This window comes from Pungitius pungitius, chromosome 16 (genome assembly GCF_949316345.1).
Source record: "Pungitius pungitius chromosome 16, fPunPun2.1, whole genome shotgun sequence".
In the NCBI taxonomy this organism is placed as follows: Eukaryota; Metazoa; Chordata; class Actinopteri; order Perciformes; family Gasterosteidae; genus Pungitius; species Pungitius pungitius.
The window spans coordinates 8,414,373-8,434,954 of NC_084915.1; the positions used below are offsets into that span (position 1 = coordinate 8,414,373).

Here is a 20,582-nt window from a genome sequence, read left to right on the forward strand (position 1 = left end):
CGGGTTGCGCACACGAGACAACGTTGCTTCCGTGCGATCGCCGCGGCGTGTCGTCTTGAAATGTGTTTCTACTGCATCAGAAAAACTCTGCACGTCCCGATCAATTCGTGAGCAGATTGCGTGTGTGAAAGTGGTATTTCTGCAAAGCTCTCCCGGTAATGGCGGCGGCCCTCCTCCGCCGGACCTGGTTCTCCTCTTCTTTTCTTTGGGGAAAAAGGGAGCTGCGGAGACAGAAGCGGAGCAGAGAGAGGGACTCACCCAGCGGCGCCCTCACACAACTGCAGCAGGTCGGTCCTCTGCTGCCTGTAACGTGGTACTGACCGTGCGGGGCCTCGTTACTTCGCAGTAATCCGTTTCTCTCGGTCCACGATGACGAGTAGTGCCGCACTCTTAATAAGTTCCCGTTTGTTATTGACACGTTCACCCAAAGAACGTAACTTAAAAACGTGTTTTGTTTGCAGTTAAAACGACTTTACGTGAGTAGTTTTACGTCACTGGCTATTTTGCAGTGACGTCGGCGTAAACCACAAGCTGACGTCAGTGGGTCATTTTATTTTAATACTAACGTTACGCCATCAAGTGGAGTTACGTTAAAGTAAACCGAGCGTTACGTCAATTAAATATTTTGAATAACGCCAAATACAGTTAAACGTTGCTCTGATAGTCAGCGATGTTAAGTTATCTTAAATGAGATGGCTACACGGCTTTGACAGAAACATTGAGAGATGTTTAATGTTAGCTAGCATTAGTTACCATAAAGCAGCTAGCAACCGATAGCAGCAGTAGGGCTAACTACTGTAGCTTAAATAGCTAACTAGTAGTTGGCCGACATTGCTATCTTAGCGTTATTGGTCGTTAATTAATGGGTAACACTTGATTTAGACAACAATGCTGCATTGGGAAAACACAAAAGTTATCATGACATGTGTACAACGACTATTCACGTTAACCAGGTCTATTTTTGTGCAATTCCTGTCAATTCAATTTATTTTGTAATGGCCCCAAGTTCGGAGGTTTCATTTAATTAACGTTACATACAAATCAAACATACACTTGCGAAGTCCAATGTCCACTCCCTTTTAATTAAGTCCCACAAAGTTGGAGGGAAGTAAAATCGCAGCATGGTTTGGGTCCTCGAGAGACCCTTATGTTTCCTGAGGTAAAAAGCACAGCGAGGGAATATCACTTCGATAAAGATCATACATCTCGACAGCCAGTTGTAGCGAATGTGCGGGAATGTGTAGTCTAATACCGCCTTTATCACCAGTTGACCTTTACAAGGTGCCTCCATGGTACCTTTGGGCATCCGATCTGAAGACTACGAGGGTTCTCTTCGGCGCTGCCGCCCCCTGGCGGATTTCTGGGCTAACAACGCCCTGCGATTCACTTTTGCATTTAGGGGATCAGGCGTTAGCATTTTTTTTATTTTTTTTACTTTTAAGTACGTTTGCTGTTTCGTAATTGCATCCGTTTGGACCCTGCGGTTCGGGACACAAGAGTGGACGGAGAAAGTGTCCTGTTCAGCTTCAGTCAACCTCTTCATGCCCTCTGAATACCACGGAAGACCAGGTAGGCGTATTACATTGTGTTTAGAAAAGAAATGGGTCTACATTAGTTTTGTGTTTGTGCATCTGAAGTTTTGTGATGTTCAAGATGCATAAACAATGTGTCCAGTCATACTTGTTCTGCAGTTGTGTTAAATTATTTAAAAGCTTTTGTGCTGGGTGGGGGTTGAATAGATATTGAGATGTTTTGCCCGAGGAAAAGTAGAATTGCCACAGTGTGGAAATACTAAAGAAAGAAAGAAAAATACTGGATGCAAGTTAGGACTCTTGTCATTGGTTTTAACATCGGAAAAAAGATCGTGGGGATTTCCTTCTGTTTGCGGGGCCTGACACAAAGTCATTTTTAAGCTCATTTGGATTCATCTTTTGAGGAAACAAATGTAATGTCTCTTTCACACAAACAAATGCATGGGAGCCAGTTTTGTGTAATTGATATGGCGACCACTAGGCAGAGCCCTAAACCATCTTATAATTCATATCAACAAGAGGAGTTGATCTAGTGATGAGCGTCTGGGGAAGTTGCACTTTTGACCCGATACCTTGTACTAATCCCCATGTTGACTTTGCTTATTATTATAAAGCAAGACGTCCCTTTTATATTACCATATCACCAATACATATTTTTTCTTTTAAATTCCTACGACACTTATTACTGTGTTTCCACAGCTTGTTGATTCATTGCGATTTGTTTTACACTTTGATCCATTTAGCAGCTCCTGTGGTGTAACAAGTATCTGCGGGATGAGAGGCAGTCGAGGTGAGAACGGGGTGAACGGGAAAGCAGATGCGTGTTGAGGGAGCTCAGCGCGGATGGACGATAGGTGATTGAAAAAAAACAACAACATCTCAACCAAGGATATTACAAACAGCGAAGAAACCTAGGTTAGTAAACCCACATTTATCTGCCACCCTGTAGCTGACTCTATAATAGCGCTACAGTGATGCATGCATAATGCAACATAACAGGTCAGAGATTGGAAGGAAAGAAGACAGAGATACATTTATGTGAAAGTTATTAAGGGGAGATTTGTATGAGCGAGATGGAGATCAGAGGTTGTTTTCTATCTCATTTATTCACACGAGTTTCCCCTATGTGTGTGTGTGTGTGTGTGTGTGTGTGTGAAAGGGTAGCAGGGAGAGAATTGTAAGTGAGCGAAGAGAAACTCATTTTTCCACCCTGCCCAGTCATCTTTGCTCTGTGATTCGGTGTGATATTGATTGAGAAAACCATAGCAATTTAAATACAAGATGAGGAACAGCGCTTCCTATATCACAGACATGTGCAAACAGGAATATAGAGCGCGAAGGGCTATGGGTGGATTCTTTGGATTTGTCCCATATTATGTTAAATGAGTTCAGGTGTGGACAGAGACAGTTGGCATTAATCAATCGGGTCAGTGCTATCATCCATATTATTTTAACAGGATTGATGGTATGTAGTAATTGTTTTTAATAAAACACCATGAAGAAACAAAAATCCCAACAAGTCTCTCCTCTGACTTCGTCCTTGCTGGTCCTTTTGTACCCACTCCTTGATGAGGAGATGAGGTCCAGGTGTGTCTCCTGGCACACCTGGATCTCAGCTCTCCTGATGGAGTGGGTGGAAACCTTCTGGCTGGAACGTATACGTCCTCCACTATTCATCCCTTCAGCCCTCATGTTAACAGTTAAACCTTTGGCACCAGTTTACGGTGCATAATACATTTTGGACAGACTGATGAGGGAAACCATTTAAAGCAGCTAGATGTACAAAGCAAGAGATGCTACAAAAACCTAGATAGGCCTAGTTCACTTCAGAACTGAGCTCAAACTAAATTGCTATGAAGAAAGATTGTGAACATCAGGAAAGAGCTAGGAAGGAAATCCTTTTTACAGGAACTGCTAAACAAAGATAGGAACATTATTTGAAAAAAAACGCTCAGCAAGAAATAATGCCGTAGGGTACATCACAAGCTCAGGTGGGGAAGATGCGTGCTGCGATGGAAGTGTAGTTTATTTCTGGTTGACTTGACTAGTGTCTTTTGGATATCATTGGTATAGTGAGCTTGTGACAGATGTGTGGAGAGTACACTAACCAGATGTGTTGGGAGAGAACCACATGCGTGTGGGTACGTATGCTATTCCTTGGATGCCAGCGATCTGTCCGCGGTATATTCAAAGCTCAGCGGAATAAATGGTGTAGCACATAAGCAAATTACATTTTGTTATTTGTTCACTCATAATTATGTTTTGAGCAATTACCGTGTTCCTAATAAATGACGGGCTCCTGCAGTGATCCCCGCGGTGGGGTAGAAGCTGTTTGTTCATGCGAGCCCGCGAGCAATAGCTGCTGGGCAAGTCTTACCAATGGAATTAGTTCCAAAAGAGGGTCCGGACTAAAGTTGAGGCATGTGTGACATTCGACACCTCGTTGAGTCACACTTAGGCCTGCGCCTGCTGCTCTGCCTGAAAGTGGAGCTCACAAGAGAGCGAGTAGCGAGTCACAGACCCGTGTTCTCCTGGTCACACAACAACCCTCATTCAACATGCTGGTACCATAATTCACGAAACAACAGGCTCAGCAAACTAATTAACTCATTTTCATAGTTATTTCAAACCAAACATCCTGAAGTGTACACACCAAATAACGTCCAGAATATTTCCTGAGGGGACTGTTTGGCTCTGATAGGGGAACCCAACAATACCTTCCATTCCTGCTGCAGTGCACACTAAATGAGCCACTGTCATCTCATTGTACAAATTTCTTTTGATTTTTGAGCGCCACACAAAACTGACCTGATTATTTGAGGTGAACAGAGCACATTGTGGAGGGAATGTGATGAGGTAACCGAGTAATGAGCGGGCAGGGAGGCTGCTATGAAGAAAAGCTTTCAGGGAACATTTGACTGGTTCCAGTGAGGAAATGTTGGATGAAATCCCCCCCTATGGCAAGTTAGTAATTTTTGAGAGAAATTAGATATATATATATATATAAAAACTTGACTTGATTTAACTGGGATAGACCAACTGCTCACCAAATGCAGTAAAAGAAGCAAAGCACCAAAATGGGATTTTGAGAGACACCAATTGGCTCACAATCTTTTGAAAAAGTCAACGAATGGAGTGTCAATGAGTGAGAAAGCTTTATTTACCCTAGTGGGGAGACTTATTTACCACCAAATCAACTCATTCAGCCAGCGAACCACAGACATAGCAGCACAACTTATAAATATCCCCATAGAAGGTCCTTTGAGACATTTCTTCCTTGCTCTAAGAACTATTGAGACAGCCAGGGACTAAGAACAAGAGGCTCTCTCCATCTGGGCAACATTATTCAGATTCCTCAGCGTTGGCTGTTTGATGATGCTGGCAAAGGAAAGCGAGTGAGGCGTGGAGACAGAGCGAGGGTAAACGGGGTGAGGGGCTAACCCGTGGAGGGGGGGGGGGGTGGGGGGGGGTCACCGGAGCAATGTGGCATCGGCCGCGCAGGATGTCAGGAATCAGACGGGCGAAGCCGACAGCACATTTTACATCCACTTACTAAGATGTTGACTTGTTGCATTATGAGCGTTGCCCGGGAAACCAAACAGTCGGGGAATATGACTCAGACCTCTTACAATAACCGATATCCAAAAATCTGGGGGAAGTCATTTGGTCTGCACTGAAAGACGACCACAGACCGTCAGCTGCTGTTGAAACTCTTTCATAACTCACATCTCTAATGCGAATCTGTCTCGGCTTGCGGGAGAAAAGGGAGGGAGCGGACTAAACTGGGAGGGAAGGAGAGCAAGAATGTACTGAGATCTCATCATGTGATGTTTTTTTTTTCTTCTCTCTCTTACCCTTTTATACAGCTGCACAGTGATTACATGTTTGTAGTTTGGGGCTCTTAGCAAAATTTTCCAAACCCTCTGGGCCGCCTGGCTCTTCCCGACAGCCCACTTTCCTTTGACTATTTTCTTTTCTTTTTGCCCCGTTTTGTGACGTGTGAGTGTAGTTCCTGCCCTTGTTTCATGCAGTGTGGTTTGCAGGGAAGCAGAGGCACTCTCAGAGAGGCGGACATTTACTTTACTTGTCAAAAGGGGCAAGATGAATTGAAGGTGTAAACAAGAGGGGCTGTCCGCGTTTTGGCCCGAGTGCGTATGCTCTGTCCTCACAGGGAAGTCGGACGAGCAGGACACGGGACGTGGAGGGAGAGAGTGGAGTGGAGAGAAAGTGAGAAAGTAACGGACGTGGGTGAGGAGGAGGGAGAAGATATTCGTGTCACCCATGGGCGAAAGGTGGATGAGAAGTTAAGGAGTCCGTCTGACACGAGGAGGAGCGCCAGCCTGGGGAGGGGCACCAATACAGTCGTCTTCCAGCGAGGACAGGATGAGGTACCAAGGCAGGGTAAGATCCTGATGCTCCTTGTTATGTTTTCATGCATGCATGCATGCGTGTGTGTGTGTGTGTGTATGTGTGTGCGCACCCATTATCTCTGTTTACACAGTAAAGATCCGATTCTACCAATTCAATGTCTCATTTATGGAGGTGGGGTGTGTGTGTGTGTGTGTGTGGGGGGGGGACAGAACAATGAGTTACTTAGAAGTTGTTTTCTTTATCCTTTTTTGCCCATGTATGAGTCAGTCAGTATTTGGGGGGTTTGTATAGGCTTCAGCCCATGCAGCCCTGAAAGAATAAACTTGGTATTCTTCCTCCAGTACTGTCACCTGAGTGGTAGAGAGCCAGCTGCGGCCCCAGAGCAGCTCACCCTGGGACGGTGGTGGGGCTTTCCTTATAAGGAAGACAATCCGAATGCAGTCGGCCCAGCAGAGCTTAGTCATGGGGCCTGGAGCCAAGTCCCACTGTTTAGTTAGCCTCCCCACTGCTGCATCTTCAAACCACCAGATTTCACTGAAGCTCGTTGGTTATCAACACTTCCCCCCCCCCCCCCCCACCCCATGTTGTAAATCCATAGATCCAAGTACCTCTCCCAGGCCACGCCTCACAGCTGTAGCAACCGGGCCTCAGGTCAGTTCTCTGACAACAAAGCTGCAGGGGCCACAGGTTGTACTGGGTTTGTCTCCATCACAGACCTGTGGTTCTGAGGGTGTATCTCAGCCACCGTATGTCCATGACAATGATTTTCACGCCCTTTAAGAGTTTCTTCCACCAAGCTGAAGAGGCAGAACTGTTTTCTGTGGGGCTTTTTATCCTTAAAATGTATAAAGTACAACAACAACAAAAATCCCCCCCAAAAAATTGAACTTGAAAAAAGAGAGAGAGATGGAAAATAATGTTTGCTTTGTTTCTGTGTTGATAAAAAAAGAAAGTAAAAGAAAAAACAAGAATATAAAACATGTGGATGTGTCACACACTGGGAATGTGGACACTGCACAGACTCTGGCAGCACAACAGCTTAATAAAATATGAACGTAGAAGGTTGGAGATCTGAGGAAGATGGAATGAAAGAGTCTTTCCAGAGACGGGTGGTGCTGGGCAGCCTCATCGACCCGAGGAGGTCCATGTGAATTCTGAACACATGTCTTTCCCTAGTTCCCTAGTTCTATGTCATGTGACCTGCAACCACGTCACATGAAAGTCTAAATAAAAATTGTCCGCATGGCTTCCTTACATTTCATAATAAGTAACACTGTCACAATACTTCTAGGACATGTTGCAAACATCTCCAGCAGCACCTTCATGGCATCCTTCACAGCTGGGGAAGGCGGTCAATGTTTTGACCTGCACTATTAGTTAAACTACTATTGCCTCATAGGGGTCATAAATGCAGGCTTCTTGTTGACCATACATGCAAAAACTAATCCTGGGTGCATAAAAGCATGCACAGCTGTTGACACATGACATAGAAGCATTTAGTGGCATCCACATGGCGCACGCCCCAAACTTGACCCCAACATTCCTTGGTTGTATCCTTTGGAAAAATCAGTGAACTGTACTAACTATCTGTGGGAAGCCCACCTGCAGGGGTGGGAGAACAATACTCCCAAGGTGGAGCAGAGAGGAGGGGCTGCTGTGGAAATTCTTCCTTTGCTCTCGCTCCTTGGCGATCTTCCACTATTGTTCTGTTGGCTTCCGGTGCCGAGAGATAATGACCTTTTTACCGGTATTAAGCAGCCAAATGAGACCCTTGAGAGGTCTTGCGTTCAAGAAAAACAGAAGTCCTGTGGAAGTCCATCCCCTTTGTTCCACTTTCTGCTTGTTAGTTTCTTCATGGGTGTCTAAAGAAAAACAGCCGGGCGCCGCTCAGAAGTATCTGATACTGAAGATGGTGTGCAGCTGGTTTGTCGGGGTTTAGTGCGTTGGTTGCACACCGAATTGTGCGCCTGGATATTTATTATCAGTAAGTATTGACTACTGGCAGTTGTATCCCTATGTATGGTATGTGCGTACGATGAGTGTGCATTTGGTTGGCTTTTTAACATCCGACCTGAGGGCATATCTGAAAGATTTCACTCACGCTTTCTGGTCATTCTTTTCCGCCTGCACAATGATGTTTGGGTTGTACACACGCTCTCCTTGTGACACGGGTGAAATCTCGTCCGGGGACATGGAGCTGTGTGTACTGTACATACATCATAACACACTATCTCCACCACACAATCAAATATTCCATCCTGTCTGCTTCCCCTTTGGGTTCCTAAGATGTCTTCATTGTGTCATCCTGACAACGTCTTACTTTTTTTTACACACTTGTTTTGCTGTACTTAGTGAGTATTGAGGTGTTTGCCCTGAAGATGTTTCTGAAAATATTTATCTCCATATACATACATATATTCAATCTTAAGATAATTATGTTGTAATCATTGTAACATTGAGCGTGAGGTGTCACACATTCTTTGTAACTGGGTGAAATGTACCACCCAGTGCGCCCCCTGTTGGTTGACAGAGTGTAATTGAAGTTAGTGGAAGTTCTTATTCTCCCTGCAGTGTTGCTGAATGGCCTGCTTAGTGTACATTTCCTCTCTGTAATGTTACTGCTGCTCTTCTCCTCTCGTAGGAGGTGGATGTTGAGGGACGGGTGCGCCTGGTGATGGAGAGTGCCCTGACGGCCCGGGACAGGGTCGGCGTGCAGGACCTTGTCCTGCTGGAAAACTTCAACAGCGAGGCGGCCTTCATTGAGAACCTACGGAGACGCTTCGGGGAAGGCCTCATCTATGTAACTCAGCCAATTTCCTTCATTTGTACCAAAACATTTCACAGGCTGTGGTGAAACGTAGTGAAATGTGTTGTTTTGCCTCAGACGTATATTGGCTCGGTGCTGGTGTCGGTGAACCCCTACAAAGAGCTGGAGATTTACTCCAAGCAGCAGATGGAACGCTACAGAGGGGTCAGCTTTTATGAGATATCGCCTCACATGTGAGTCACCTCGTGGTCCTCAGACATTTATTAATCAATCTGCTCCACTGTCCGCTGCTGCCAACAGCTAACAATCACATCACGTCATGATGATGAGACATTCAGTGATGCTCAATACATATGCTGTATATGGGTGGAACCCTTTAGGCTGCAATTTACTAATACTTTTATGATCAATTAATTACAGGGGGGGCGTTTTTTTACTCAATTAATGTAATTGCTTCAGCTCTGCACACCTTCATATAATTAACATGTAACTGTCACTAGAGTTATATCCCTACTTTGTTGGTAACTGTTGTTTTTTCTGCTGTTTTCTTTGATTACGTTTATGTGACTAAGTTTTCTGTGCATTTCCTCTTTAATATTTATACATGATCAAGTTTATTTAAGCTAGTGTATTTGTGAATGCACATGTTTCATGAGTAGCTTGGTGTTATGGGGGATTTTTCATTATCTGCGCCTTCTTATTTTTGTATAAACATCAAATGAATAAATACATGTGATAATAACAAGCATGTAAACTAAAACAGAAACATATCCGTGTCCTGTGGTGGACAGAAGCTTTGTGTCACTTTTCCATCACCATGTTTCAAACGTATGTTGATCTGTAGCTGATGCTGCTTTTTGCTTTTTTCCCTCAGCTACGCATTGTCAGACACCACTTACCGAGCCATGCGCACCGAGAGGAAGGACCAGTGTATCATGATTTCGGGGGAGAGTGGAGCGGGCAAAACAGAGGCGTCCAAGAAGATCCTCCTGTACTACGCGGTCACCTGCCCCGTCAATGAGCACATGGCGACCCTTGGTGACCGCCTACTGCAGTCCAACCCTGTTCTGGAGGTATTTAAACTATTCAAACCGCCACAATCAGAACAACATCAGACTTTCACAGTATATGGCATTATCTGATTGACTAAGGAATCTGAATGACCTTTGCATATTTGTTTCTTGTAAATATTTCCTAACGTTTATTCCTGATTGTTTGATTTTGTGCCTGTGCTGTTGCTCTTAACTTCCTCTCTCTCTGATTTTGCTTTCCGCAGGCATTTGGCAACGCCAAAACATTTAGGAATGACAACTCCAGCCGCTTTGGAAAATACATGGGGGTCCAGTTTGACTTTAGGGTGAACCCTCCCCTCTTTCCTTTCGCACTCTTTATAGAAATCACATGTGCTTACTCCATGCTTAAAACAGCTGTTCGATTAGTGATATCACAGAACCTCAAACATTAAAAACTCTATTGTGCTAAACCTGTGTCACCCATGACTCCTCCTAGGGGGCGCCAGTGGGCGGTCACATCCTAAACTACCTGCTGGAGAAATCCCGTGTGGTGCACCAGAACCACGGAGAGAGGAACTTCCACATCTTCTACCAGCTTCTGGATGGAGGGGATGACAACTTGCTCACCACACTGGCCCTGCAAAGGAACCCTCAAAACTACAACTATCTGGTGAAGGTGCGTGTGGTGCAGAAGTTTAAGGACTTTTGTTCTTTTCTAACTAATATTTCTTACCAAGCTCTGACAAAGCCTAATATTACATTTCCTGTTTTCAGGGCAACTGTCCCAGACTCAGCTCCGTCAGTGACAAGAATAATTGGAAAGTTGTGATGAAGGCTCTGTCTGTTATTGGCTTCGCTGAGGAAGATGTGCAGGTCAGTAACATTCACAGCTGGGACATCGTTGTTCCCTCATAGCCTCATTAATATGGGAAACTTTAACGAACGGACCCAATATGAGCAATGATTTGGGAATGTTAATATCCACAGTGAATATTTTTACATGATCAAACATGACGTGATTTACAGTATATGGTTTTAATAGTGAAAAATCTCTATTTTTACATTGTTTTCCACCCAAACCCATATTTTTTGTACACTTAAGACATTTGTAAATGTTTTTTTAATCAGTATGTTGCTGGCTGATGTATTTGTAACTATTTAATCAAGATGGTAATCGAAAAACACTTTGTCTGCGGTTCTGATTGTGTAAGGAAGATCATATTCTCAGTGACCGACATTCATTTAGTTAAAAAAATGAACCTAAAAACATCTGTGAGGTTGTTGTTAACTGTCGTTCCCGTGTCTGACATCAGAAATTGCTGAACATCATCGCCAGTGTTCTCCATCTGGGAAACACTCAGTTTGGGGAAGGAGAGGAAGGAGAAACTTACATCACCACTGAGACACATATAACAAATCTTGCAACGGTCAGAACGTTCCCACCAGTATTACTGCATGTTCAAATATTAAAAAACACTTTCAAACAAGCGCAGCTAACAGCAGATGTGTCGTTGTTTTCCAGCTGCTGGGTGTCGATGTCTCGGCGCTCGCGGAGGCACTCACTCACAAGAAGCTCACCGCCAAAGGAGAGGAGGTGACGACCTTTGTGTCCTCGCTCCTCACATTTTCCCTCCTTTGGTGGCGTGTTTTGTGATTTTAATACATCTGTACATACGCATTACAGATGATCACCCCACTGAACTTTGAGCAGGCCGTGTCTGCCCGTGACGCCTTAGCCAAGGCCGTGTACGGTCGGACCTTCACTTGGTTGGTGGAGAAGATCAATCAGTCGGTGGCTCTGAAGGTGGGGTAACACATCTGATGACCAAAAAGAAACGCACAAAATGGGTTTTGATTTCCCTTTGATTGCGTGCTGTGTGCTCTTTGCGTAATGCAGGAGGAAATCTACCACAGCGGTAAGGGCTGCTCAGTTATTGGCCTGCTGGATATCTATGGCTTTGAGGTTCTACAGCACAATAGGTACGAGTTACTTTCATTCTCCTCGACATATCTTTTGCACTCGACTGAAGCTTTGGCCTAAGATGCTTTATGCTTCTCCCAAACAGTTTTGAGCAATTCTGCATTAACTATTGCAACGAGAAGCTCCAGCAGCTGTTCATTGAGCTCACCCTGAGGTCTGAGCAGGAGGAGTATGAGACGGAGGGAATCGCAGTGAGTGGAGTTGTCAAAACAAAAAAGTCAGATGAACATATTGGTCTTTATGCTTCCATGCTGACGCAATGTTGTTCTCTGCCCCTCTGATGTCAGTGGGAGACGGTGCAATACTTTGACAACAAGATCATTTGCGACCTGATTGAGGAGAAGCACAAAGGCATCATCTCCATTCTGGTATGAACAATAACTAGTTTATTTGTTTGTGATCAATATGATGTTGACTCATATATAAATATTTTTGATATATAGTTAAATAGTGTGACTGTTTATTCAGGATGAGGAGTGCCTGAGACCCGGAGAGACCTGTGACGGTTCCTTTTTAGAAAAGTTGGAAGACACACTGGGCGGCCATCCCCATTTTGTCACGTGAGCATTGTCTGACATCATATATAACCAACAGTACAAAGACTGACCGTAGCTTTTTGAATCTGCAGGCCTCTGTACATTGAATCTCTTGTTGCCTGTGTATTTCTTTTCAGTCACAAGTTGGCAAACGGAAAGACTCGCAGGGCCATGACTAGGGAGGAGTTCAGGCTGCTGCATTTTGCAGGGGAGGTCAACTACAATATCAACGGTAAAGCTGTAATATGTGGCACATTCAACTAGTCGACGGCCTTTATTCAGCTATTTTAGACAATGACCCACAGACCTCTTGCTTTCTTAATGACAAGTGTTATTGATGACCTCACTCAGGTTTCTTAGACAAGAACAATGATTTGCTGAACAGGAACCTGAAAGAGGTAAGAACAATACAAATGGACACGGGTAGAATCTCACAGAGAGTGCAGAAGGTGGCACTGTGTTGACATGTCGTTGTGTTGTTTGGTCTCTGTTCAGGTCATGTGCCAGTCCCACAACCAGATCGTAAGTCAGTGCTTCCGCAGAGAGGAAGTGATGGAGCAGAAACGCCCGGAGATGGTGAGAACTTCCCTCTCTCTCTCCTCTTTGTGTCTATTTCCCTCAGTCTTTCTTTCCTGTTTAGGTGTGGTTTGAATCAAACTTTTTCCTGTCGTTTAAAGATAGTGATATTAAAATCAACCTATGAAATATTTCCCCTTTCATCTTAATACACACACAAATATACAGAGATCATCCTGTATTTTCATGTTTTAAATTTGTCCCATAGGCCGCCACTCAGTTTAAAAACAACCTGATGAAACTTATGGAGATCCTCATGTCCAAAGAGCCGTCCTATGTGCGCTGTCTCAAACCTAATGATGCCAAGCAGCCAGGTACACTTTTGCCATGTCATTTTTTTGTCAAATAATATACTTTTTTTTTAAAACAATGTCAATTATGCATTGCTGTGACTTGTGAAGCATTTTAATGTGAAATATAATTTCACAAAAATATAGAATCAAAACAAACTGTATATACATATATATATATATGTGTATATACAGGGACGGAAAGAATATATATATATGTATATATGAATATATATACATATACAGTATATGTATATACAGGGACGGAAAGAAGAAAATATAGTAGAGTTTGTTGTGAGATTTGTCAAAAGCATATTACCGTCACCAGTAAAACGATCCCTTGCTGCAGGGAGGTTTGATGAGGTTCTGATCAGACACCAGGTGAAGTACTTGGGCCTGATGGAGAACCTGAGGGTCAGGAGAGCTGGCTTTGCATATCGCCGTCGCTTTGAAGCCTTCCTGGAGAGGTGATGACCTTTTTTTCTGGATGGGTTTCAGCCCCAGAGATTGTTCATTCTGTTTACTAAACAGTCTGTTCAAACAACTGTCGTTTTTTTATAGATATAAACCCCTGTGTCCTGAGACTTGGCCCAATTGGCACGGCAGACTCGCAGATGGTGTCTCGACACTGGTCAACCACCTGGGCTACAAAGCAGAGGAGTACAAGCTGGGCAGGTAAAGTATTGTTGGAGGGAGACTATAGAGTTGGAGGAGAGTGTTTGGCAATGTGGGTCCATGAGTAGCTTGGTGGGCACAACCGATTATGGGACCATCTAGAAATGGCTTTGTAGATTTATAGTGATCACACATTTCTTTGTCCACTTTCTGCAGGTCAAAAATCTTCATCCGTTTCCCCAAAACTCTCTTCACCACCGAGGATGCACTGCAAGCAAAAAAGCCAGAGATAGGTGAGTGTACAAATGGGTTTCCACGATAGAGCTGTAGAGGAAGACGATTAGTAAGAATATTACCGTAGTAAGGTACACTTATATTATGTTTACGGTGTCAGTGGGGTTATGATTCAACTGTTATCATTTTGGGTGTTTTGGGATTAGATGGCAAAATATTGTTAGATATTTATATTATTTTGTTTACATCACACTCTAAATCTAATCAATGGTTCAACTCCCACGCTGAACTATGAATCAGCGTCTGCCACAACACGTCACTGAAAAGGCATGAATCTCTTTTACTTGGTGTGTTCTAGCTTTGACCCTGCAGACGTCATGGAGAGGCTACAGAGAGAGAGCCAAGTACCAACGCATCAGACGAGCAGGTCGACCCCACTTGTGTTTCCTATGTCTCCCATGAAGTCTCACTGTCCTTAAAACCTAATGAAATACATAACTACTCATCCGGTTTATTGTGTTACTATGTTTTAAAAATGTTTTAGCCATCCAAACACACTGATTTTATCGAGACGTATGCTTTAACAGCCTTGGAATGGTCTCTCCGACTGAGTGTAAAAGTTGGTGTGGTGATCATCTTTGCATTTATCTGTATGTTCAGTGATTACGATCCAGTCCGGGTGGCGAGGGATGAAAGCACGCAGGAGGGCCAAGAGGCGCCGAGAGGCCGCTGAGTTAATACGAAAGTGCGTCACTGATGCTGTGTTACTGTTACTGTTTTTGTATTCATTTGTGCAACTGCATTTCGTATTTATAGTTGATTCCCTTCTTTTTAATATATCTTATTCCAGGCTCATAAAAGGTTTCATCTGGCGCCACGAGGAATATTGCCCTGAGAATGAGTACTTCCTGGATCATGTGCGCTTTTCCTTCCTCAAGAATCTACGAAAAAACCTCCCCAAGAGCGTTTTGGACAAAACATGGCCGACATCTCCTCCATCCCTCGTTGAGGTACACGCTCATTCTTCTGACTTGCATTGTTACATATAGATTCAAAGATAAATAAGTAATTGAGGTAAGTAGGAATCTGCAAGTTATTAATGCAAATTCTGCCTCATCAATTCAATGGTGGCCTACAGACCTCTGAGAACCTGCAGAGACTGCACATGAGAAACATGGTCATTAAGTATTGCAAGAGGGTTCAGCCTGAATGGAGAAAGCAGGTAACTTCACTGCTGAAAAACATGGCCTCACTAGTTTTGCAATTGAGTGAGTGCAATATATTAAATATCTTTTTTCTTTCTTTGTTCTAGATGATGCAAAAAGTTGCGGCCAGTGAGATTTTCAAGGATCAGAAAGACAGCTATCCTCAGGGTGTTGGAAGGCTGTTTCTGGACTCCAGGTTGGGTACGTATTGATCTATGAAATAATTGCCTCTGCACTAATCAACACCTCACAGAATATGTAATAACATTTACAGAGTTCCCCATTGCTTTATATAGAACGTGAACAAATCAATCTCAAAGTTGTCCAGACCCTCGGCAGTGACAAAGTGCAGGTGAGATGGACCATTTATCATCTTATTCAATCTAATACAACTTAATGAATGAGTGCTGCCTCACAGTGATGTGTCTCCTTGTGCTTCTACAGTACGGCGTACCAGTCGTAAAGTATGACAGGAGGGGTTTCAAGGCGCGCCCTCGCCAACTGCTGCTCACTAACACCTTTGCTGTGCTAGTGGACAAGACCAAGATCAAACAGAGGATCGACTACATTGCGCTCCGAGGTGAAAGGCCCTTTGAGAATTTATTATGTTGAGAAATATGACCCACGTCTGCGAGTCCATGAGTTTTTTTGTATTTCCATTTCTCTTGTTGAGTTGCTACAGTTTTCTAAAAATTAGATTCATCTTTTTTTGACCTTCAGTAGTTACCACAACAAATTATTGTACGCTATCTGTGCTCTTCTGCCAAAATATCCATAGCAACCAAGTGATGTTTGTGTCCAATACTCTTCACCCTGTGCCGCCCCCCCCAGAAAGATCCATTGAACTGAGAGGATGACCTTTGAATAACAAATAAAACAGGAGATGGGGACATGCAGTTACTGTGATTCTATTCATTAGTTTAATGAATCTAAGCCAGGTTTTCTCTTGTAACAGGCATCTCTGTGAGCTCCCTCAGCGATGGGATGTTTGTTCTGCACATGCCCAATGAGGACAATAAGCAGAAGGTATAGTAAGGCACAGCGGTGACGGCTGTTTACTAGCGCACGCCCATGCAGCCACTCTAAATCCAGCTGTGTCACCCTCAGGGCGATGTGGTACTGCACTGCGACCATGTGATCGAGCTGGTGACAAAACTAGCCATGATGGCCAGCAAGGTCAACTACGTCAACATCAACCCGGGCAGGTGAGGCCCTCTCTGACTGCTTCTCCGTGGCGACCCAACAGAACTTGTGTCCTATCCTGTCTTTTTATTTGTTGCAGTATTACGTTCGCCGTGGCTCGAGGCAAAGAAGGAATCATTGATTTCGTCAGGGGTTCGGAGCTGAAGGTGTCCAAAGGCAAGCGAGGACATCTGCTCGTGGTGAGTCAGCGCCCGTTTGTATGTCATGTGCGGAGCTTGTAGGGGGACGTTTTTTTTGTAGTCAACATTTTGGCTGTATTTGACTGTATTGATTTTGATTTCACTCTGTAGATTGCCCCTCAGATCAACAACATATGAAGAAACAGCAACCCGAAAATTGATAATCCTTGCAGCCAACTGAAGGGGCTGCCATTGTGATGTGTTAGTGTGTAGCAGACGGGACGATACCACAAGCACACAGAACGAACTCAACAGAAGGAAGACCCCTTTCATTGGCATCATCGGATTTACAAGATTCTTTTTAGTGTTGCAATAATGACTGATCTTAACATGAAGTTGTCACTGTTTCAATTGCTTTATTTCTGTATTCATAAATATATTTCCACTCTATAAAATATAATAATGTAAAACATTGTGAAGAAACCATTTGAAATAAATAGCATGTTAATAAATAAGTCAATAAATACACAATATATACTTGGAAAGTCCAGTAGACTGAAGAGGGAACCACCTAATGTCGGGAAGTCCTTTCTGGGAGCTTATTGCTAACTTACCGTTAGAGGTGAGAAAGAAACTTTGGGAAATACCCAAGAAAACCCTTAAATATACAGTAAATCATGGATAGCTAAATAAGAGCATATGAACATCGGCACTAAAACAATGATGAAAATGATCACAACCATTATTCCTGTTAGGTGTTGATTGTCAGTTCAGTCGTTTCTTTCTTTTGTGTGTGTGTCGCAGTGTGTTTTTGAAGCCAGAAGGAGGAAGTCTCTTGCCAGCTTGGTGAGGTAAAGGTCTAGATCCCGCAGAATGATGTAACCCTCCACTCTGCTGTCCCATACTGTTTTGGATCTGGTTGGTGGGTTCAAGGGTGTGCGAAAGGTTGGCTTTGTCCAAGAACTATTCTTGTAACTCATCTGAAGAAGGAAAAAAAAAAAAAACAATTTCTCATCAGATTTTAGTGTCACTTCCTCTATTGGGTTTGTGTGGGCGGGTAAAAAAGGATCAAATAAGAGAATTTCAGTGAGAAGACTGGCTACCTGACTGCTGACTTGGCTCATCAGGTCCCTCAGGTCATGCTGAATGTGCCTGATGCTCCGAGATAAAGTGGTGCCAGGCGCCCGCTTCACCATCTGCTCTTTCTCCTCCTTCTCGATCTGTTGTCTCTTCCGCTCCAGCGTCGTCCAGTAGGCTTGCATGTCCAAGAAAGCAGCATGCAGTCGTTCAAATTCCTGAATGCGCGAAGAGAGACGGCCGCGTGATTAATTAATCCAAATGTTGCACAGCACCCTCATTGAGCGTGAAGTTTTAAAAGGGGAATTCCAAGCAAATGTTACATTCTGCAAGAGCAGACCCTCAAACTCTTCTTTTTTCCTCACATGAATGTGTGTAGTGAGGCAGTTACGACAGGCCCCGGTGTGCACACACAATTGGTAGCATCTATGTTACCAAAGCATCTATGTTAACAAACGAGTTACGCTATTTTATTTAGAGAAGCTCTCTCTACGGGCCCTCCAACCACACTACTTCTATCTTTACTGTCTATATTTACGCTCCTCTTTACAACCCGACATGGCATGGCGGTGTCTTGAAAGAGGATACTAACCGTCAGATTCAGCCAGCCGTGGAAATCTGTAGAGAGCGACGGCAGGTCCTTTAGCTGCCGACTTCTGTCCTCAAAATGCTTATTCCCCAACTGCTGCTCATTCTGTTGAAGTAAACATGGTGACCGTTGAATATCGGATAACTCTACTCCTGGCTGTGTGCAGGGCCGATCAGTCAGTAGAGCAGGGAGAAGGTTTTTAGTACTCACATATTTCCGCTGGAGCTGCTGGACTCGGGTTCGGGTGGACCTGGTGAGACGGAAGGAGTTGTTGTATTTGTTCCTGTGGAGGACTTGAGACGAAGATGAGGACTCCACACAGCCCAGTACACAGCAAAGGAGGATGAGCGCTCGACGCCAAACAGTCATCTGAAACGGTGACAGGACCAGAGTTTGTGACCTACACCGTATCACTTCCAGCACAGTCTACAGTGTACCGCTGAAGTGCACTTGCTCTCTTTCTGCGAAGGTAGCCATTCAATTTCCAGACTCCCAACAGGAGGTCCAATGATATTTTAACTCAACATCCTCCAGCAATGCTTTATTTCTTATGTAATTCTTTCACACGACATTTTGTGTGGTTGCACATGCACTGAAGCAGAAGCGTGTTGACTCCTGTGTGTAAGGAATGTGGCATTATCTGTGCAAGGTATGGAATCCAGTAGATTACAGACAGGCTGAGTCATACTCGTCATTTAATTAAGTGACGAGTATGTTACTTGCTTCATTAGTCAACATCTTTCTCAGCCTTGCCCGTGTTCTCCAAATGATCTCTCACAAATATTAAGAACAAAAACAATGACAGGTATACACGCATAAACACAAAGTTAAAGGAACTGAAATCAGAGAGACAAACTTTGCTCTTAAGCATATATATTTTTAAGATAGGCTTACCTTGGGTCAACAGTGGACAAGATCAAGATACGATCAACCTTTATGCTGTGATATGGCTCATGTACTGTTTATATATTTGTCTTGCTTTCGGTTTCCCGACCATTCTGGAGTTTTTTTTTTCTTTCTCACTCTCGCTGCCTGATTCAGCATCTTGTGGTCACCAATGATTGAGAAAGAAATGAGAGAGGTAAGTTAAGGAAGTGTGCTCGAAAGAAGATGTGTGTATTTCTTTTGTTTCCAACCGACATTTGAGAAATGTTGACTGTGTGTTTTGTGTTTTTGTGTTTTCGGAAGCTCTGATTCAATTTATGGGTAGGCTCCAGTCTAAAAAATTCTTATTTAAAAAAAGAGTGTGGTACATAACGCACAACATTAACATTGGGTTTCAATTTGCACTTGGGGAAATAAATAAATAAAAACATTTTTTTTTATCATAGATCATCATCATATTAATTTAAGCAAAACCCACGCGTTATTAAAATGTGAAACTTATCAAAAGAGAGTATGTGAAGTACAGTCATGACTGCATCTGAAGGGAATATTTGAGGACTCTTGATGGAGATGAGTAATGACTCACACAGTTTCGTAGACTAACCTCATGACTCATAACTGAATGTGATTTTTGGAAAAAGATGATTTAAAATAGTTTTCGATATCAAGGAACTATTTGTTTCTGAGTATCACGTCTATGTTTTTCCTCCACATCCTGCTTGTTTTAGCGACCTTACTCCGGATTGTTTTCTTAATGTATTGCCTTGTATTTTAACACCAGGCCCAGTGAAACAAGTTGAAAATTGGCCTTTGGACTTTTACAGTTAGATTGATGAATGTGCAATGACACTAAAAATTGAAAGTTGTTGCTTGTTTGTTTAAAAACCAAAGTTAGAGGTTAAGATGATAATGACTATATCATTAGTGTCACTATGTAATACTATCAAGAGGCCTGCCCACACATGGATTGGATTTATTTGTTATTATCTGTCCTGTGTTCATGCTATAGCACTAACCGGCACTCCCTTCTGCCCTGTGAGCTTTTCATTCTCATCAACTGAGCTTTGCTCTTCCCCTTTGCCCCTCATTCCTTCCCCAGCCCCCGTAAACGAACACCTGCAAAGGTTTAATGACGGATTTTCAAGTGCGCATTGCCTAGCAACAGATTCGCTGAAAAGATACTTTCGTTGTGCATTGATTGCTTCTGTGCACTGCTACAGTTACAACTTTGAAATGACTGTAGATTCCATTTGACATCCATCATTATGTATAGGCTTAATTGAGTTGGATTCTGCAAGTTCTTTCAAAATGTTCTTATTACAATTTAAAGTTTTGTTGAAAGAAATTCAATGTAGTTTAGTCCTCACGGCCAAGTGAACAGCTCCATCTTCCAGAAAATTGCACACACTTATAAATGACTTGATCCTTATTTGGAGGTAAATTCCCAACCAGCGATAAGTCTGATGTGGGAAGTCACCCAACATTCAAATAAATGAACCTTGGGGGGGATATTCTGTCAACACACTGAAAATTAAAAATATTGCTGAATTGATTAAAGCTTTTGTTTTAATCAGCACTTGAATTAGATG

General features: G+C 43.3%; 2 protein-coding genes across 6 annotated transcripts; one reads left to right on the forward strand and one right to left on the reverse strand.

The window, feature by feature from the left end:
- Nucleotides 1-155: 155 nt before the first annotated feature.
- LOC119215048 (unconventional myosin-Ic-like) lies at nt 156-17,411 on the forward strand. 5 transcript variants are annotated; one of them, XM_037466806.2, is made up of 35 exons: nt 156-287; nt 1,443-1,569; nt 2,276-2,447; nt 5,704-5,933; nt 8,545-8,703; nt 8,788-8,903; nt 9,545-9,743; nt 9,947-10,027; nt 10,180-10,359; nt 10,458-10,556; nt 10,997-11,110; nt 11,206-11,277; nt 11,368-11,487; nt 11,581-11,663; nt 11,750-11,855; nt 11,952-12,032; nt 12,133-12,224; nt 12,338-12,432; nt 12,552-12,598; nt 12,696-12,776; nt 12,985-13,090; nt 13,416-13,533; nt 13,628-13,741; nt 13,898-13,974; nt 14,274-14,342; nt 14,576-14,660; nt 14,766-14,925; nt 15,054-15,137; nt 15,228-15,321; nt 15,417-15,472; nt 15,565-15,700; nt 16,076-16,146; nt 16,228-16,325; nt 16,403-16,502; nt 16,614-17,411. In XM_037466806.2, the coding sequence occupies exons 4-35, from the start codon at nt 5,916-5,918 to the stop codon at nt 16,638-16,640; spliced, it is 3,138 nt and encodes a 1,045-aa protein (XP_037322703.2). In that variant the 5' UTR covers nt 156-287; nt 1,443-1,569; nt 2,276-2,447; nt 5,704-5,915; the 3' UTR covers nt 16,641-17,411. The 5 variants fall into 5 exon arrangements, with proteins under 5 accessions (XP_037322703.2, XP_037322705.2, XP_062414207.1 ...); XM_037466808.2 differs by lacking the exon at nt 156-287 and having other exon boundaries at nt 1,434-1,569; nt 2,279-2,447; XM_037466807.2 differs by lacking the exons at nt 156-287; nt 1,443-1,569; nt 2,276-2,447 and having other exon boundaries at nt 5,028-5,933.
- LOC119215049 (uncharacterized) lies at nt 17,213-19,397 on the reverse strand. Its single transcript, XM_037466812.2, has 5 exons — nt 19,003-19,397; nt 18,319-18,477; nt 18,112-18,213; nt 17,546-17,737; nt 17,213-17,422 (listed from the first exon to the last, which is right to left on the reverse strand). Exons 2-5 carry the CDS (start codon nt 18,475-18,477, stop codon nt 17,213-17,215), a joined length of 663 nt encoding a protein of 220 aa, XP_037322709.2. The 5' UTR covers nt 19,003-19,397.
- Between the last annotated feature and the right edge of the window lie 1,185 nt (nt 19,398-20,582).

What these genes read in the sequence shown, in the direction of transcription:
- LOC119215048 (XM_037466806.2), top strand. An exon ending in TATGAGATATCGCCTCACAT is followed by an intron (nt 8,904 to 9,544) that starts GTGAGTCACCTC and finishes TTTTTCCCTCAG; the next exon opens with CTACGCATTGTCAGACACCA. An exon ending in AGCAGAAACGCCCGGAGATG is followed by an intron (nt 12,777 to 12,984) that starts GTGAGAACTTCC and finishes TTTGTCCCATAG; the next exon opens with GCCGCCACTCAGTTTAAAAA.
- LOC119215049 (XM_037466812.2), bottom strand. Translation starts at nt 18,477, where the DNA reads ATGACTGTTTGGCGTCGAGCGCTCATCCTCCTTTGCTGTGTACTGGGC. An exon ending in AGCAGCTCCAGCGGAAATAT is followed by an intron (nt 18,214 to 18,318) that starts GTGAGTACTAAA and finishes TTACTTCAACAG; the next exon opens with AATGAGCAGCAGTTGGGGAA. An exon ending in TGAGCCAAGTCAGCAGTCAG is followed by an intron (nt 17,423 to 17,545) that starts GTAGCCAGTCTT and finishes TTCCTTCTTCAG; the next exon opens with ATGAGTTACAAGAATAGTTC.